The sequence below is a fragment of the Phascolarctos cinereus genome, unplaced genomic scaffold (genome assembly GCF_003287225.1).
Source record: "Phascolarctos cinereus isolate Bilbo 61053 unplaced genomic scaffold, phaCin_HiC Scaffold_5;HRSCAF=322, whole genome shotgun sequence".
NCBI classification, from domain to species: Eukaryota; Metazoa; Chordata; class Mammalia; order Diprotodontia; family Phascolarctidae; genus Phascolarctos; species Phascolarctos cinereus.
In genome coordinates this window covers 120,327,498-120,348,750 of record NW_027555958.1, presented here as the reverse complement: position 1 = coordinate 120,348,750, position 21,253 = coordinate 120,327,498, and the positions used below count along the sequence as shown (strand labels likewise).

The 21,253-nt window shown below is 33.3% G+C and overlaps 1 protein-coding gene across 5 annotated transcripts in view; it reads right to left on the bottom strand.

The window, feature by feature from the left end:
- AHI1 (Abelson helper integration site 1) overlaps positions 1-21,253 on the bottom strand; it is a 260,190-nt gene that overhangs the window by 179,789 nt on the left and 59,148 nt on the right. For all 5 annotated transcript variants that reach the window (XR_002324697.2, XM_078155120.1, XM_020987117.2 and 2 more), the window contains 5 exons: positions 18,316-18,545; positions 17,028-17,131; positions 12,639-12,757; positions 11,378-11,508; positions 7,758-7,898 (listed from right to left, as the gene is read on the bottom strand). Coding sequence is in view for 4 of the 5 variants with exons in the window: in XM_078155120.1 (XP_078011246.1) it covers positions 7,758-7,898; positions 11,378-11,508; positions 12,639-12,757; positions 17,028-17,131; positions 18,316-18,545 (725 nt within the window). In the remaining variant the exon portion in view is untranslated. The remainder of the gene's footprint in view (positions 1-7,757; positions 7,899-11,377; positions 11,509-12,638; positions 12,758-17,027; positions 17,132-18,315; positions 18,546-21,253) is intronic.

The window sequence follows — 21,253 nt, the reverse complement described above, 5'->3', positions numbered from 1 at the left end:
AATTCTTTTTCATTAGACTACTAGTTTTGTTGTTACTGTTTGTTGTTCAGTTGTTTTTCAGTCCTGTCTGATTCCTTGTGACCCCATCTGGGGTTTGCTTGGTAAAGATACTGGGGTGGTTCATCATTTCCTTCTCCACCTCATTTTACAGCTGAGGAACTGAGGTAAACAGGGTTAAGTGACTTGCCCAAGGTCACACAGCTAGTAAGTGGACGAGGCCGGATTTGAACTTAGTAAGGGAAGTCTTTCTGACTCCACTGAGCCACCTAGTCACCCTACAACAACAACAACAACAACAACATGATATAACAGAGTGTTCTCATCAAGAAGACACACTCAAATCCTACCTACAATGCTTAATACCCGTGAGACCAGGGATGGTGAAGTTACTTAACCCCTTAACCATTTCACCTATCTTTCCAGTCTTATTTCATACTAATCTTACTTATGTTTGAGCCAGACTCAAGGGCTCTCTATTCCCGTACTGCCTTCTCATCTTTGTGGTTTTGTCACAACGTCCCCATGTCTGGAATGGAGACTCTCTTCCTCTGCACATCCCTCACTGAAGAAGTCACACTCTTGCTTCCAGGTTCAATTCACATGCTACCATTCTGATAAAAGACCTAGGTTTAAATCCTGGCTCTGTTGTTTACTCTGGGCCTGACTTTAGATAAAATACTTCACTTTCTGGGTCCCAGTTTCTTAGTCTGTGAAACAAGGGGGGCAAAACACATAATGGTGCTTTCCAGCATTATAGCATATGTATGGCCTCAAGTCTTTATCTAATTTGAGCTTTCAGATCAATTACGTACTTTGTGAAGAATTTATAATAGATTCTGTAGGAAGATACCAAAAAAGCACACCAGCTTTAAAAAGTTGTGGCAGTTTCATGGCATATTTTACACCATACTGACAACAGACTAAAATACGCTGACCTAGAATCTGTTATATTTCCTACTATATAACTTGTATGAGTGTGAGAACAACAATATCTGAGTTTCCTTTTGAATCACCCATCCTCAGAACTTCTAGAAAAGCATTTCAATAAGATAAAAAAAATTGCCTCTCTTCAATTAAAGCGAACCAAACTTTGAAGGAAAGGTAACTGCATAAAATTTTAATGTTATAAAGTCTTTATTTCAACTTAAATTGTGCTTGAAGTAGAAGTACTAGTTAAATCATTAAGTGAAAAACATTTTCAAATCATGAAATAAGGCATAACATTATATAATTTGGCATAATTATAATTTATTTAATTTTAAAAAGCAAATATAACTAATTTTATCCTTACTCTTTGAGAAAATTCTTGATATGAAACATGAAAAACTGTAGGTTTATAATCAATTTTTGGCTAATCTTTAAAAACATTTTTTGAGGAAGGGAAGTAAAAACCTCAAACTTAATAAATATGACAAGCACTACTTGAGCTCCAGTTTCCCATCCATGGTTGCAATTAATTCATTAGCCAATGTCTGGATAAAATTAAGTCAATGAATACTATGTTACATTTTAAAATAAAAATTAAAAAAATAATGAAAGAGAATATGATAATGTAGTCTAGTCACAGTTATAACAACTGAGACAACTTTTAGTCAAGGTATAGAATACTTCACACAATTAAAATTCATTTAATTCTGAAGTGTAACAAAAAAATCTTAATAGCATAATAGTATGGTATAGGATTAGGTGATAAAGGATATCATAACCAACTGAACTATGAGGATATTATTAAGTAAATTAAGATGTAAATTCGAGCAGCTAAGATGCTCCCTAATTACAGTGGAAAAGACCGCAAGACTCAGTTTATTGAAAACATCCAAGGGTTTTAATCAGCTAAAGCAGTCAGGCAAGGTTCAAGATGTGTCTTGTCTGGAAGACACGAGCCACAATGAAAACATTGTGGAATTAATGGTGACTTAGAGGGGACAATGCCATCTAGTGGACAAACTCGGCTCATTTTGCATAATCATCAAACATTTCTAAGAACTTCCCGAAATGTGAATAGATCTAATTTTTCAATTTACTAAGCATAGGAAGTGTAATAATCACAGTACATGTTATGTATATGTGGTATAAAAGCATTAGTTATTTTATAGCTTAAAACTGGCTCGTAACTAAAATTACACAGTTCAAAACAAAATTACCACTACCAAACTTTTTTGAGCACCTACTATTTGTGGGGCACTGCACTAGAGAATGAAGTCATTGTGCTAAGTTTAAATATTAATTAAAAAATTAAAACATTAGTTGATCAAGTCTTCATAAATTTAAGACAGAAGAAGCCGTTTTTCTAACTACTACTGTTATGGGAATCTTAAAAGTACATTATGTGTGGTACCTTGTGACTAAATCTTGTATAACCATATGATTAACCCTTTCAACACCAGGCACAATAGAACTGCCTTCTGAAAGTAAAAAATGTGTTTCTTACCAAAAAAAGCAAAAAGTCAGTAGTATGAAAGATTCAAAAGCCCACAAGCTGAACATATGGGTACAGAGAAAGAGGTATGCTGACTCTTCACAGATTTTGCTAGAACTGAAAAATGTGTGATACATTTAGCTACCATTGTGGTCTCCAGGAGAGCTTGCTTAAGATGATTTTAAAAAAAAAGAATATATATATATGTGTGTGTGTGTGTGTGTGTGTGTGTGTGTGTATACACACATGCTCATTCCATCTGCTATGAAAATACCTGAAACTACCAAAGTTGAAGTTTTAGAAACTTTGAAGATTCATTAGAACTAGATTCAAGAGGAAATTCTAGCTAAATAAACAACTTGAAAAAACTAAATTCTCCACCATTTACTTGCAGTAGTTTGACTTTTAAAATGAAATATTTAGAAGTTAAGAGATCTACAAAGCATAGTTAATAGTAGTAATAAATACTGCTCAAGTTAGACTTCAAAATATACTAGGTAATCAGGGACAAATTTAATAAGGAAAGACCTGAGGGGTTTGAATTATCATTTCCACCTAACTTCTTATTTTAAATAACAGTAAATTCCCTTAAATAATTTGTTACTAAGCTTTATAATTTATGAAATGGTCAACTGGTGGTTGGAGTGCCTATTGAAAAATTTTAAGAATGAATTTATATTTATAAAGATCAAAGGATTATTCATTTAAAGCAATAAATTTTCCTAAGTATCAGCCATCACTCAGTCAATGAGTATTTATTAAATGCCTACTATGGGCTAGGTGCTGGAGATACAAAGACAAAGAATGAGATAATTTCCACTTTCAAGGAAGTTCCATTCCATCAGGAAAGTCAGCATGTTCATTTATAAGTTTACACAGAAAAAATACGAGGTACAAGGCAGTTAGGGAATGAGGACACTAGCAGTAAAAAGACCCAAAAAGCATCATGTGGAAAGGTGGTATGTGAGCACGATCCACTTAATGAATTCCCTTTATCTGACAGATAAGGAAATAGATCTCACAAACACTTTTAGGTTTGTAATTTTAATATTTTCAAAATACACTTAACTGTATCCTTACGTTGACTGAAAGATTGAAAGAACCCAAATGGCAGATAAAAACTAGAGACTTGAAGTGCTGGAAGGAACAACCACTGCTGTTTAGTAAGAATACAATGAATGAATGAAAAAAGTATTTATTAAGTGCTTACTATGTGCCTGGGACTGTCCTAAATGCTAAGGATACAACTGAAAAAAGTGACACACACTCAGCCCTCAAAAAGCTTAGGTCAGATAGGGAGAGATAACACCTAGAGGGGAGTGGTGACCTGGGTTCTAGTAGTTGGGTGCAAAACAGGGATGGTAAGGTGATCCACAGGGCATTCTAACTGACAAAACACTTTCTAGAAGCAATAATATTATTTATTAGTTGCTGTCTCCAGAGCCAGAGATGGAAGGGGATGGGGGGAAGTGTAAAGGGATCTATACATATAGAGGCATGACAGATGGCTAGATGGCAGATTGAGATGTAATTAAGGGCTAAGAAAGTTTGCACAAAGTCCCCAATCAAGACAGTGAGTTCCAAGGTTGAGTAGATTAAAAGTGGGGTAGTGCAAAAACTGGATTTGATAAACATATGGAAGGAACTGGACAGATGCTTCTGGGGGCTTTTCCTCTGCTACCCAAGGTGCTCCTACTTCTTCCAGCTGGTAGAACACATCTGGCTTAAAAACTGCAAGTCTGAGACAGATCAGGCTGCTTAATTCTTCATCATTAGGTGCTCTGAGCTTCCATGAGATCCATGGCAACATCAGTGACATCTTCCATTCCAGAATTAGTACAGGATTGATGGTTTTTCATGGGAAAAAAGTCAAATCCACAAAGCTGAAGGAAATCAAAGGAACTAACGGGTGCAATAGCATAGTGAAATTATTATCTGGCTGCCCTGCCCAGGTCAGCTCCTAAAAGTTGCCACTGCAATTCAACTGAGGTTCTTAAAACCTAAATTTCCTTATCTGTAAAAATAAGGCTAGTACTTGCCTGGTCACTTTACAAATTTATTGGGAGACTCAAATATGATAATGTATGTGTAACATGTTTTGAAAACTGTAACGTTCTCTATAAGTGTATGGTAGCATTATTTTTTATTGCTACCATTATTCAAATGCAAGGCAAAACACATAAATACAACAAAGATAAAATAATTTAATAGACATTTAAGCATAAATTACATAGAATTTATATTTATTAGTGTCAAACACTGATACATTTATAAATGCTGAAGGGGTTTTGCGCAAGCAAAGAGAGCCAGCTAATATTAGTCTGGAATGAGTTTACAAGGAAGGTGAGGTTGAGCAGTGCTTATAAGAAGAGAAAAGACATGCTTTGGCAAAGAGGGGGTGGGAACATGTTCTAAATGGTGGGAACAACATTAACTGCTTGCACAAAGGTGAGAGTGAATGAATTAATAAACTAGGGTAATTCAATGATAAAAATTATTATCTGGAATTGGAAAGATTGCTGGCAGTAGATGATGAAAATCTCAAAGATCAAAAAGATCAGCATATTAAATCCTGAAAAACTACAGGCATGGAATCTTTTCCTTAACTTTTACAGGTTGATGTAAAATGTCCATGCTGTAAAATAGGTTCAATTATAAAGTACTTATCTGAACATTTATCTTGGACACAGAGAGGGAACTGTTTCAGAATGCTTGTTTGAACAAGACAACAGAAAGAAACTTTTTTATGATATAAGAAACTCTTTTTAAAAAATTTTTCCATGGTTTGAACTTAGATAATGTTCAATTATATGAATTATGAGAAAAAGAAGGCACTTAGATGACAAGCTGCTGATTTTTTAATGAGCATGAATTAAGCCTCTATATGATGAACAAGGGAAGAAATACATATTAAAATACAGTAGTTATTTTTATATTTCACCTTTTAGAAATGACATTTTCATTAAAAATGGCCTTTAAACAAAAACTGATGCTGCTGCTTTTAGTATTTAACAATTCTAGTAAAAAGTCTTTTTTTAGAAGAAGCATTTAATTTATTAGCAATTTTTATATCCTATACCAAAACATTTTAGTTTTATGATTTATTTCCATTATCTACAAGCTTAGTATTTACCATCAACCATTAATGAAATCATTCTCCTACAGATTCAATTCTCACTTCTATGCAGATAACTCAGATCTCTGTATCTATCTAGCCATAATCTCCTGAGCCCTAGACCGATATCACAAGCTGCCCATGGGACATTTCAAAATGGATGTCTCAGAAGCATCCCAAACTCAACAAGTCCAAACAGAATTAATTATCTTTCTCCCCCAAACCAGCATTCTTCCAAATTCCCTTATTACTCATAAGGGCAGCACCATCTTTCCACTAATGCAGGTTTACAATTTATGTGTCATCCTCATGGCCTGACACTCCCACATATATTCAATAAGCTGCCAAATATCATTTATTTGTCCACAGTGTTTCTCACAAATGTCTCTTTCTTTTCAAACACAAAGACATGTACTCTATGGTCCAGCCAAACTGGATCACTTGCTGTCCCTCACATAAGACACCATCTACATACCTTTGCATTGCATGTTCCCTATACCTAGAATGCTCTTCCTCCATACTTCCGCCTCTTGGAAATCCTTAGTTCCTCCACGAATCAGGTTACTTTCTGCAAGAGGCCTTTCCTGGTCCTCCCAGCTGCAAGTGCCTTCCTATCCAAGGTTGCCTTGTGTCTGTTTTGTATGGGTCACACTTAGAGACACATGAATTCATATTTTCTCCTCCATTAGACTGTAAGCTCCCTGAGGACAGGCTGTTTAATTTTTGTCTCTTCATCCCTAGTATTTAACACAGTGTCTGGGGTACTAGATGTACTATGCAATTAAAAAATATCTGATTGACTGACTGGCTCCAGAGAATCATATTGTACCTTCAATTCCCAAAAGCATTTCTACAAAAACATGAATATCTCTTAATGATGCTATCGTAACTCTAAGGAAAAAAGCAGCAATAATGCAGGATGCTTTAAATATACTAAACTAAAAACACATCCATAAGTTACAAAAATTAAAATACATATAACTTTTCTCTTTCTTCTTCCAAATTTCTTAGAATCATCAAATTGTTGAATGAGAAGAGACCTTAGATATTCTTTTCCTTTCTCATGGTATTTTATTTTCCTTCTTTTCACATTAAGAAAGTCTCAAAAGCTTTAGATTACTAATATGATATGGCATTACTAAACATAGCAATGGGATAAGAAATTAATTGAACCTATTTCAACTTGAAATATTAAATATCCAAAATTCCTAAATATTATTGAGGAAATTAGGTAAAACTGCAATAAACTTAGTATAGAAAATAAAATATGTCCATCACTGGTTATCATCATTTATAAAAATACAGCTTTGCTGGTATACACAGAAGTCAAACACCAAATACAACCTAATCAAAATATTACATAATTGATTAAAAGCAGACTTCTATAATTTCATTTAACACAAAATAATGAAATTTATAGTAAAACATTTTCCTAATAATTTTAAAGAAAATATATGCTGCTTAAGTTACAAACTGCTTCCCTTGTATATCTGAATCCAAACCACAGTTTGCTACTCTTTCCATATAAGTATATTTCTATTTTTTATGTTTTCCATAATAATCACGTTTATGAAAAAATCATAACAGTTGTTTATATAGGACTCTGTAGTTCACAAAACACTTTACATTTGCTATCTCACTGAACCTTCATACCAGCCTGGTAAGGTAGGTAGTGAAAAGACTGTCAAATACATTCCATAAGTGAGGAAATGTATTCAGAAGGATTAAATAATGTGCTGAAAGTCTCATGGCTAGTAAAGCAGTACAGCCAGGCCATGGACCCTAACCCTTCGATATCCAAACCAGCAGCAGTCTTTCAGGGCCATCATAGTGACATTTTATAATAATAACAACAAAAAACCAAATATCTCTTTTACTTCCTCAACTCATTGAACATACCTTTGCTAATAAGCATCAGTCTTCACTAGAATTCAAAGTTCTTGGCTGTCATCCTTATATGTCACAGAGACTCAGAACTTTAAAGTACCATTTGGAGCACCTAATCCAATCCATACCTGAACAAGAATATTCTCTACATACCAACAAGTGGATATCCAGCTTTTGCTTGAAGACTCTCATAAAAACCCACTAACTGTGAAAGTAGCCAATTCTACTTTTAAATAGTTCTCGCTGTTGAGAAATTTTTCTTGAGATTTAGCTAAATTTTACTAAATGCCACTTTTATTATTTAGTGTATTTTTACTTATTAGGTAAGAGTCTTACCTTTATAATCATAAATATAGGCCAGTATTGGCTCATTTTGACCAAATGCACAAAATGCCACCATATGTTCATGTGGATGAAAAGCAACATCTCGAAGTGGTGATGTGAATGAAAGGTCAGAATACATTGCAACTTGGTCTCCTAAAAAAGGAAAAAATAATATCAGTCAATGAGTCAATTCTTTTGAAGTTTCATTTTTCTGTCCTTCAATACACTGATGAATCTATGATCTCATCAACTCTGCTGATATTATCCCTGCTGATATTAAGATTATTATATTGAAGTTATATTATCATCACCATCATCATCATTATTATATCCTTTGAGGTTTAAAAAAACCACTACATACACTCTATCTCACTTTATTCTCAAAACAACACTGTGATGTACTAAAAATACTAAGATTCAACAATTTGTATATTCACAAAAATACCTATGCACAAAGGTATTTTGCAAATAATTAATATTTTTATAGTCCTATAACTGAAATTTTAAATCTTGAATAATTCAAATATTTTAGAAAGCATTTTAAGTAACTATATACCTTAAATTAATTATTTATCTTTGACTTATATATCCTAGGGTTAATTGGAATTACACAGGACTTCATAACTTATGAACATCTCAGTTACAAATATTTCACATAAACTAATAACCAGCTCATCTGAGGCCTCACTTCTCAACCACATCTCTGCTGGAACATCTCCAATCCCCACCACCACTAAAGACAGTTTCCTATCCCACCCTTTACTGCCTCAGAAACCCAGTTTCTATTGCATATGCTTGGTTTTCGTGTGAATGTGAGCGGGGATGAGAAGTGGAGGGCTGTTGTTGAGGGGAGAGAAAGGAACTATTCCCATAAATGGGGCTGCTTGATTGATCAAGTATCAACAAATACTTGATAATGAGGAGAATGTGTTTCTATCATTCTGAAATGGGAGGCAAGCTAAAGTTTTCATACAGAAACAAGATTATGAATAGTAAATGAATTAGTATGATTTCAGTACAGTAACAACCGACCTAGATGGGACTCACTTGTTTAGCTTTCTTACTTATTATCTAAGAGACATACAGAACAAGGATTAAATAAAATATGCATGACAAAGTCCATGACTTTTATTCATAGATGACTTTTAGAGGCTCTATTTATTCTCAGAGCCTATTTATTTTCATATACAACGCTAACAATCTTGGTGTTCTCTTTTCTAAGCTCACATAAGAAACAAATTATAAAATTAAAAAAGCAGGGGAAAAAGTGACAGGGCTGATACAGGAAGAGATGAGACATAAAAATATAAAAGCAAAAAAAGCAACAGAACTCCAAAAGACACAGCAGTGTATATTCATGTAGTGCAGGGCCAAATGTCCTATCACACCTGGCATAACCTAGGGCTTTTATTGCACTACAATCTAACACAACAACCAGTATTCATAATGATGAATTGGATTAATGAAACAGAAATACTAAATTGTGTTTGGAATACTATTTAACAAGCCAGAAAAGCATTTAATACATTTTGTTAAAGATTTACCTTCACAAAAGTAACTATTTTAAAAGTTTTGATGTTTAAAAGGGTAAAACCTTCTGCTATCCAAACATCTCTGCAACTGAAAATGGCCTACTGGCTTAAAGCTTCCAGATGCCAAATTCATGGCATTGTTAAACCACAATCTAATTTAAATGTGCAATCTTGGAAGCCTAAGGATGTTTCTATAGCAAAATACATTCTAAAAATTCTAAAATTTCCAAAATACAATCCATTTCTACAAAGTAGAGTATCAGTCAAATATAGGCCATACTTTTTCCTTGCACTGACAAGCAAAACCTGAGAATCGTCTGAAAACAATGTTCTTATTAGGAATGAGGATCAAGGTAATGCAAACGAAAGTTATGAACAAAAACAGAAGAGTGATAAGACTGAATAAAAATATTCACTGAATTTTTAAAAATAAAAAAATATACTATGTCTTATACAGTCATTTTAAGCAATTATTTTTCAGTATATAACTCTTTTTTTCCTTTTTAAGAAAACCTAACTTTAGAAGTAAAGTTTACTGAGCTTTTAATTACTGACAGCTGGACATCAAAAGCAATCACAAATCTAAGGACTTGAGGTTTCCATCTAGATTTCTGTTGTTGCTGTTCTTGAAACATTTTATTCACATTTGACTCTTTATAACCCCACTGAGGTTTTCTCGGCAAAGATATATTTGCCATTTTCTTCTTCAGCTCATTTTACAGATAAGGAAACTGAGACAAACAGAGTTAAGTTACTTGCCCAGGGTCACACAGCTTGTAAGTGTCTGAGGCCAGATTTGAACTCATGAAGAGAGGTCTTCCCAACTCCAGGGCTGGCACTATCCATTGCATCTAGACAGCCTCCATCAGTTACTATTTTAAAATAATACCAATGTTGCACAGAAAAGTATTGAATATCCAAATTCCTATGGAATTTAAATAGAAAAAAATCTAATCTGTGGAAAATAGAGTAACTTGGTTTTACCTTTTCCTCCACACTGAAACATTTACTCTGTGACCTGACCTAATTACCTACAATGATTTTCAATAGCATTTCACAATCCAACATTTTATACAGTAACAAAGGAAATAATTTGTCACACTCAACCAAGTATCTTCTATCAGGTGAAAAAGGGTATCATCGTTGGGCAAGACATGCTTAATAGCTGTTAGACAATGGACAAGACAAGAGATAGACTGAGATGAAAAGGACATTTAAATTCCATTTCATGAAACTCTCCAAATGAGTTCTTGAACTAATGTCTTTAGTTCTAGTTTAAAACTTTTCCATCATAAAGCAGATGAGGCAGAGGCATGGTGCAAATCAAATTTAAAAGTTTATTAAAGCAGAAGAAATTTAAACTCTTTAAGGTAAAATTTCCAATTAGATATTATTTAATCTATATATTTTGATTTTATTTATAATTTAAAATAACAGCCCAGATATAAAATTTACATTAAAATGTAGATATGACATCAATATAAAACACATGATTTTCCCCAGGTAATATTATTCTAATTGTGATACTATCTCACTATAAGACTATACTTTAAGAAGATGGGTTCAGAAAACTCATCATTGAAGTATTCTGCCAAAATAGCAAATTAGGGAGAAAATAAGAAACGGTAAAAAGCAAAACAAGATTTAGCATGATATTAGTTTTATTAGCATCTTTCTCATCTTTATGAAGACAAATTAATAGCCTTCAAAAATAATACTAAAAGTTTAGACATGGAATTTTCTGGGAAACTATTTCATTAAATGGGCACCTAGGGTACCATAGTGGATAAAGCACTGGGCCTGGAGTCAGCAAGACTCGTCTTCCTTACCTAACCTTACTTCCTTAACATTTAACCCTGCTTGCCTCAGTTTATTTGCCTATTTATCTGTAAATCTGTAAAATGAGTTAGAGAAGGAAACGATAAACCATTGCAGTATCTTTGCCAAAAAAAAACCAAAACCCAAATGGGGTCATGAAGAGTTGAACACGACTGAAAATGATTGGACAACAACAAACATTTCATTAAATGTGTTTTTATAGTTTCCTATATTTTTCCTACATCATTCGTTTATTTTATCAAGACCTAAATAAGTTCTTACCTGTTTCTGGGTTCCAAACATATGCTACACCATCCTCACTTCCAGAAAAGAGAAAAGTCCCACATGGTGTTAAAGTACTATGAATCTTCTCCCTGTAGTTTGCAGCACCTACATACTTCCTTGTTGCTAATCTAAAAAAAAAAAAATCTAATAAATCTTTATTTCTTTAACGTACTCATTCATGTAAACATTTAATCATCTTTAAAAATTAGTATTCAGAATAATTTTCTATTAAATAATTCAAGAATATCATTCACATGAAATTATTTTAGACTATCATATTTACAATCTATATGTGTATTATTTCCTTCAAAATTTCCCTCCTTTTCGGTTTGAATGATGTTGAGTCCTTATTAGAGGCATTTAGTTTTTACTGGAATTATCATTATTCTTGGGCTTTATCTGTTATATATATATACTGACATTATATACTTCTTTTAAATTCTTATCACCAAACACAGTGCAAGCTATATTGCTCAGACCCTTATGACCTCATGCCTGGGTTATTACAGTAATCAAGCATTGAGTAGTATTTCTTCAGTGACTTGAGAATGCTTTTAAAAAATTGCTTAGTTACATAAAACACTTATTTTTTGTAAGCCACAAATTCAATAAAATAGCAACCTGTCATTTGTTCTATAGGAACACTAATGTAAAAATAAAAACTACTTTAGAAAATAAGTCCTTTCTCTCTTAAGAATCCCATTTCTGCTTTTTCCTTTTAAGTGTATGATACCTTGATAATCTTACTTTGAAAAAAAATGAGAAAACATAGATTCAGAGTTGTAAGGAACCTCCAAGGTCATCATCTAAGCCAATAATTTTATAGAGAGGAAACTGAGGTAACAAGAAATTAAGTGACGTGATCAAGATAATAAAAGCATGAACGCATGCAAGAGCCAGGATTTGAAGTCAGGTCCTCCTACTGTAAATTCTAACTCTTTCCACTGTACCACCTCCTTACCCCAGGTTAATTTATTAGATGAAATATCTTTTGAACCAGTCATGCATTTTGTGTACATTTTACTTTTCACTGCTACATGTAGTATAACACTGCTAATTCTATTATTCAGATAAAGGGACTTCTTTTAAAGCTGCAAATTGATGCTCCATTAAAAAAAGGCTTTTTTTTTAAAAAAGGAAACGGCAAACTTTAAAAAATAATGAAATACATAACAAAAAAACTGATCCATATGAACCAGCTAATTAGTAAGACTAACACTTAAGGTTAATTGTTCTGTTACCATTTAAATCTACTTACATCCGGAGATCCATAATTCTCAGAGTACTATCCTTGGCATGTATTAACAAACGCCTTCCATTTGGATGAACTTCTAAGTGGCTTATAGGAATCCCCTTGATATCATTTTCTCTAATTTCCTATAATGACAGAAAATTTAAAAAAAAACTATGAAAAAATTTCATTCAAATGGAATTTAAAATATTTTTTAAAAATCAACATCTCTATCTGTAGTTAGGAAGCTTTTAAATGTCTTGCTAATGCAAGAGTTGTAGATAATAAATATTTAAATGGCTTGATAAAAATTCCTTTTAACTTAAGATGAGTTGAAAGTTATATATAAACTTTACTCTGTTTTATAAAAGTCTGTTTAAAATGACCCAATTTATTTCTATACCATGGAAATCCATTTTATAACAAATTTATGTTTTTAAGATTTAAGTCCATGATCAAAATTTACTTCTACCCATAAGCTCCTCTTTTAAAAGATATTAAAATGTCTAATTTCAGTTTAATTCACAGATAGGAAAAATGTGAAAGCTAAATATATAAGCTTTTAAAGCTTATGCACTCACAAAAGGAAGGCAGGAGTCAACCTTTAAATACTATTCTGATCTCTAACTATTTCAAAATAGACTTCCATCTTAATTTAGGGAAAGGGAGTTATTGAGATATTATTCTTCAATCATTTAATTTAGCTTGTAACTGAGGGGGTTTTAGACAATTGCTCTAGGCAGCTACAGAAGGCGCCCTACTAATGATGTCAGAGAAGCTGAAATACTGAAGGGTTGGTTACTTGTCTGGACTGGCACTGAATCAGAAGAGGCTACCCAAGGTCCGCCAGGCAATTTTCTTCTCTGGATGAATGAGAGAAAAGGAAAAGTTGTAAATGCAAAATTACTGAGGGAAGGCAAGAGAAACAAAGGGCACATGGTCCCTTACCAATAGGCTAAAGCTTATATAGCCTCCTCTTCCCCAAGGAATCTTCTTTTTCCTTTTTTTTTTTCTTCCCTCTCCCAGGGGGCCTCTTCTCATCTAGACAAGCAGAGACAGAAAGACCTTGAATAGCGCTTCTGTCCCAGTGTTATCAACAAATGCCATGGGTATTGAGCACCAAAAGGTACTGGACCAGCAACAAAAATGAACCAATGGAAGTTATAAACTAAGGGGAAAATATGGAAGATATACCTCCCCAAAAGGGTATTTTACTTTAAAAAGTGAATGTAATTTGAGAAACGCTCTTCTGGAGGTGAAACTAACACTTACACTAATATAAAGGTGAAAAAAAGAAAATTAATCTGCATAACAAGTTGAGGGTGAGGTGTAAATTTGACAATACTACTAGATTTACACTGTTGTTACTAGCTATTACAAAAATCCTCTTTTTAAAAAATCATTTTTATTCTCAAACTGAGCCGTTCTGCAGGGTTGAAAACTACTATTTTACTTAAATTTATGGTCCTGAACTAAGCAGCATGGCACACAGCACATAGACATGTCTTCAAAGTTTCTTGTTCTACATAAACTGCTTGCACCCAACTCCTTACTCATCTGTTGGTCAACAAAGTACACAAGAATAAATTTAATTCCAAGTTGTAGTATGTCCTGTTTAATTCCAAAATCCATTAGAAACTGAAAAGAGCCATGAGAAGTAACTATTTTTTGACTTTTTCTTTTTGAATATCTCAAATGGAATATTATTGGAATGCAGCTATTCGAGGCAAATTGCCTTTTAGTTGCTGTTTTTGAGATACAGAAACACACAAGGGCTTTCATAGCAAATAATAAACTGTGCTTTACGTACTTAAGTGATTAGAATGGGGCATTTGGAATCTTGCCAGTCCTTCAGGTAATATAAGTAATTAGACAGTTCTTTTTAAAATGTGTGTAATTAGGCTACAGTATGAAACCCAACACACTACTCATTAACCTGACAGACCAGAATGATTCCGAAAAGAATTCATACAATTGTTTTTTAAAACAGGTTTCAGAGACTCAGGAGGTTGAATCAAAGCTCACAGAAGGTCTTTTCTCCAACTTAAGAGAGCTTTTCATTTGTACTCTGAGACACCGTCAATGAACTTCTTTATGAAAATTCTAAGAACAATGGTATCTTCATGTAGGACAAAATCTATAAGAGATAAGCAAATATCAAGAAGCAGTGTGGTACACTATAAACAATACTGACTCGAAGGTCAGAGGTCCTGAGTTCAGGCCCTTTTGTCACTTAGAATTTGTGTGATCCTTTTTTTTTTTTCCAGGGCACTTTGTCTTTCTGGGCCTCAGTTTCCTCAGCTGAAAAATGAGGAAGTTAGACTAGAGGGCCTCCTGGGTCCCTTCCAGCTCTAAATCTAGGCTTTTAATCTTATTAGTCATACAAACTTAAAACTCAACTTTCTAGAATCATGTTATTTCCTCTTAAAAGACAAAATCATCAATAACAAACTACCAAAAAACCCATTTAAAAATTTAAAATAAGGCACAATGGACAATACACACACACACACGTATGTATGTATATGTATATGTGTGTGCATACATATGTCTGTATACATATGTCTGTATATTATATATATATATATATATAATATATTTTGTTCCCATATACCAATCTGTCACACTTTTTAGTTTTTAAAAATTTTAAACTTAAAAATACAAAATGAGAAAAGACAAAAAAAACATTGCCATGTAGACAGTAGGTCATAAGAGAGGATTCAATATAAAATAATAGATTTCCATTTCAAGAAAACCTATATAACAAATACTACACCTTGTTTTCAAAGATGCCCAGCTTTTCTTTGCTTCCTTGTTAGTTTTCTTTCGTTCTTTGCTGTGCACTTTTTACTTTACCTTTTTTTCCCCTCCCTCCCCCTTCCACACTTTAAAGAAGGTTACAATTATGAGTGGATACAGATACATAGATATTTATAAATATATACATATATACACACCTAGACACTCGTACATGTAAGACCATACTATGCTTATTTCCATCTGTCATCTCTTTCTCTGAAGGTGGACAGCTTCTTCCTTCATAGGTCCAATCTTTCCATGTTTTTCTAAATCAACTAGCTCATCATTTCCTACACCACAGCAATATTCCACCAACCCACCCATGTCCTATTTGAGAGACTGTCTATGAAAGTTTTTCCCTGATTTTCTGCATTCCTTCTATTCTTGGCTACATAGGTTTTATTTATACAAGAAAATTTTAATTTAAAATAGTTGAAATTATCCTTTTTATATTTCAACAATGCTCTCCCTTATAATAGTTTAAGGTCTGATACTGCAGAATCTACATCCTTTTTTCCTGGTTTCTTTGAAGTTCCTGACCTTTTGCTCTTTCAAATGGACTTTGTTACTATTTTTTCTAACTCAATAAATATTTTTAAGTAATTTAATTGGGCTGACATTGAATAAATAGGTAAAACTGCCCTTTTAAAAATTATATCGGCTTTACCTACCCATGAATGGTAAACATTACTTCAATGATTTAGATCTGAATTTATATGTATAAAAAGTGTTTTATGTTTATGTTCATATAGTTCCTATGCATATTTTGGCAGGTATATGCTCAGGTATTTTATAATGTCTAGGCATTTTAAATGGTCTAAAATAGTACTGAATAATATTGCTGACACAGTATAGTTTTCTATTTTTCATTTTTGATTAAATCTATTTTAACTTTAACTTTGAGATCATGATTATTATCCCTGCTTTTTTACATAAAAATTCTACTCCTGCCTTTTATTTTTTCTCTGTGTATATCTCTCATTTTTATAGTGTTTCCTGAAAGCAACACATTGTTGAATTCAAATTTTTAATCTGCTATTCATTTCCATTTTATGGGTAAATTTGTTCCATTAACATTCTAAGTTACAATTACTTGTGTATTTTCCTCCTTCCTATTTTTCCTCATTATCCTTCTCACCCTATGTACCCTAATCTATCACATTTTAACACAAAACAAATCCCAACAATCAAGTGACAGTTCTAATTATAACTACATACTTCTAAAATACAAGACTGCTGACAAACCACTGACAAAATAACAATGTGAACTGAACCATTACAGGGTCATGATGAAAAGGAGAAAAACAAGAAATTCAGTGTTTTATAATACTAATTCTAAAAGTGGAAAGGTTATAAACTGGAGTTCAAAATTCATGTAAATATTTTCCTTATATATAGTAAGATCTAAAAGACTGACTAATATCTAAAACATCTTCAGTGGGTCATCGCTTATATTTATCAGCCACTTGCAAAATGCTAGGAAGATATTCAAGGGAATTTAATTTCCAACTACAACAAGCATATATATTGTTAACTTGAAAAGAGAAAACTGCACATCATTATTTATATTTTTACTTCCTTAATGAATCATCAAAATTTAAAATATGACTTTATAACCTTATTTATGTTCCAAAGTCGAACCGGATGTTGTTCATTTTCTCTGACCAACGTATTCCAAACAATAATCAATCCTGAACTGTCTCCTGAGTACATATGAAGTCCTGTGGGGGAAAAAAAAATCATCTATTTACGAATATAAAAAATTAGGCAAAATTTTTTTTATTCATTAAACATTCAGTAATAGAACCTCCTGGGCTCTCTATAAGAGACACAAAAGTTAGGTAAGACACAGTTATAGTCCTCAAGAAGCTTACAGTCTAATAAAGGGATAAGAAACAAACATAGATAACAATAATATGCAATATTATATTAAAAGTCTATTATAGAATGGTAAAACCAAAGTCTATGTAACATCTGAGTAAAGAGAATCAGGGAAGGCTTAATAGAAGAGGTGGCATCTGAGGCGGAAGCACAGAATCTCAAGTTGGAAGGAGACAGAGGAGCCCTCCAGCTCAGCCTTTTCCCGAGAAAAAAAATCCCTTGAGCAGCACCACCAAAAAACAGTCATGTCTGACTAAACATCACAAACTCAATAGCTTTCATAAAATAAGAAACAACAAATCACAAAGTAACCGACAACAAATCTGTCTCTTGCAAATATGTACCTCAAAACATTGTTGAGAATTCGATAAATACATTATACTGGAACCACAGCATTACCATAGACAAAACTGTTTTCCACAACAGACCAAGCATAACAATAATCCATAAAATATTAAGAGAGACCTTTAAAAATAGATGGCATCACACCCAACGCTTAATATCTAACTTTGGTAGAATGAAAAGCTTTTGGAAGAAATCAAAAGCATATGAGAGCAGGATGAGGGTCATATCATCCTCAATTACCTGCCTGCTATTGGAGTTGTTTCAAAGATGCTTTCAATGAACCCTACAGGATATGAGATTAAATTCTCATACTTTTATTCAATTGCAAAAAGGAGTTATTTTATCCACCTCTGCAAGCATCCACAGAATGTTAACTCTCAAATAAGAACAGCAGGATAACAACTTGTGACAGAACTATTTCTACTCAAATCAAAAAGAAGAGGGAAAATGATAATAATATAGTGATAATAATTGACATTTACACAACACTTTAACATTTGCAAAGGGTTTTATATATCAATTATTTCATTGATTCACACAACATGTTAAGTGAGTATAAAAAAAGTATAATGAGAAGTTGAGATTTCTAAGAAATTACAATAAGGAAATGAGAAAAACTTGTATTTCATGTGGGTATCCTCTGAATATAGAGACAATCTATAGCTTGTATTCTACATACCTTCAGCGTCAAAACAGAGAGAGTTGATAAAACTTTTGTGGCCATCAAATTCCTGTAATAACTGACCATGAACTTCTTGCACTTGAACATTCCACACTCTTATCACAGAATCATAACATCCCGTAACTACCAGGTACCCTGCAACTGGGTGGAATTTGGCCGTATAGACAAATGAAGGATGAGGGAAAACTTTTACAGCAGATGAGCCTTGGCTTTCAATTTTCCACATTCTGGAAAGAAAAGTCATATATTACATACATAAATACACATAGACTAGTTACAGTCTAAATATAAATACAAAAAATAATGACAAAACAGGAAAATGATAAATGTTGGAGAAAATGTGGGGAAACTGGAACATTAATGCATTGTTGGTGGAGTTGTGAATTGATCCAACCATTGTGGAGAGCAATTTGGAACTATGCCCAAAGGGCTATAAAAATGTGCATACCCTTTGACCCAGCAATAGCACTTGTAAGGAGGGCTGTATCCCAAAGAGATCATAAAAACAGGAAAATGACCCACATGTACAAAAATATTTATAGCAGCTCTTTCTGTGGTGGCAAAGAATTGGAAATTGAGGGGATGCCCATCAGTTGGGGAATGGCTGAACAGTTGTGATATATGAATGTAATGGAATACTATTGTGTTATAAGAAATGATGAGCAGGTGGACTTCAAAAAAACCTGGAAAGACTTATATGGACCGATGCTGAGTCAAGTGAGCAGAACCAGGAGAATGTTGTACACAGTAACAGCCACATTGTGCAATGACTAACGTTGCCAGACTTAGCTCTTCTCAGCAATGCAAGGATCCAAGACATCTCTAAAAGTCTCATGATGGAAAATGCTATCCACATCAAGAGAAAGAACTATGGAGTTTGAATACAGATAGAAACATACTATTTGCTCATTTTTTCCTTCTGTTTTGTTTTGTTTCTTCTTTCTTCTGGTTCCTCCTATTCTAACTCTTCTTTCAACATGACTAGTGTGAAAATATGTTTAATATAAAGTACACGTAGGGCCTATATCGGATTGCACGCATCTTCGGGAGGGAAACAGGAGAGAGGGGAGAAATTTTGAAACTCAAAAGCTTTGGAAGTGAATGCTGAAGGCTAAAAATAAATAAATTAAAAAATACAAAAATATTTTTTTCTAATAACACACAGAGCCTCAAACGAGCATATGTCTTTAAAATAATTCATGGGAAATAGATATTTAATCTGACATTAATTCTATAACTAAATCCATTAAACATCAATTAACTTATTTGGAACAGGGCTCTCATCCTAAGTATTTTAATATCGTTGACTTCTGATAGTTATGAATAATCTGTCTACTCATCAACAGAGGTTAGATACATAACTCAATGAATTAGTGAGATATTGTATAAAACTAGAGCAGCAGCAGCACAGTGGAGTAAATAGAAAGCTAGACTCAGAACCAGGAAGATGTGGGTTTAGGCCCCACCTCTTCCAGATACTGGCTGTGTGACCTTGGACAAGTCACTTAACTCAGTACATTGGGGAACTCTCTAAGACTATATATGTTGCTAATAGTAGAGGGATTAGTAGAGGGAATAGTAAAAGTTTATTATATTAATGAAATTACAAGTTCGAAGTTCACCCACACTTTTCAAAATAGAAATGATAAACATTACTATCAAGTGAAACTAAACCCCATATTGTGTTCTTTAACATAAACTGAAGAGTTTATGGGTGGTAGTGTGTTAGAGAGGAAATGCACTGGAGCTCAGGTAACCAGGTTCATTGTCTTGATTCTATTATTGCCGGTGTGACTTTGGGCAAGTCTGTTTTCTTCTCTAAGACTCAGTTTCTTCATTTGTAAATTGTGCACAATACTTTTCTAGGACAAATTGCACTTAATGAGTGACAGTGGTAACATGCAAGTTTAGGCCTTAGAACTCTTCCTAATAAACAGGTTATCATGCTCTTTACATTTTAGATGGGCTAAAAGATCAGAAACAGATATATTTTAAGTTATTTTTTCATGATTTGAAACAGGAAAAATGGATGCCTTTGAAAAGTACATGTTCAAAACCAGAAACTTAACTGTTTAAATGCAGAATAAGATCAATGGATCATGTGAAAGTACTGTTACTGCCATGCTTTAAAAAATTCTTATGAAACAAAGATGTATATAAAAGATCTGAAGATTCCCAATGAAACTTTCTGTATTAGAAAATAAATTGCTAAGTTGTTAATCACTGTCGGTATTCTAAGGACTCAGACACTTGAAGGATCAAACCCCAGAACGTATGAGGATGGCTGTTACCTCAGGCCTTCCTGACTCCAGGTCAGTATCTACTGTGTCCCTCAGCTGCCTCAAAACAGCCACTTACTAGCTGTGAGCCTGAATGAAACACCTTAACCCTGTCTGCTTCAGTTTCCTCACCAGTAAAATGCAGCCAATAATAGCACCCCCCCTCCAGGGTTACTGGGGAGACTAAAGGAGATATTTGTAAAGCCCTATATAAATACTAGCTATTATTATTAAGATAAGAATTGTGTGTATCACAAAAAAAGAGTCAGTGCCAGATGTATACAAAGGAAATAATATTAGGACTAAGATTAGAATTATATAAATTGTATAAAATAAGCAAGTGAAAATCTTGAATGAAATAAAACATGACTGAAATAAGAATAAAGTATGTATTAAATTCCATTTCAATGTACAAGTACCTTTGACTTTATATAACTGCATTCTAGAAAAATTTGCTATGATGCAAATCCTATTTTATCACTGACTATCATAAAATCAGAGAGGAAATACTGAGAAAGGAAAAGAAAAATTCCCCAACAGACTGAAATAACAAGCTTGGCACCATAGCACAAAAAAGCTATGCTTATAGGACACAGAACACTGTAGTACCGTACTCTAAGACTCATACTCTCTGGACCACAACCTGAAGCTTTCCT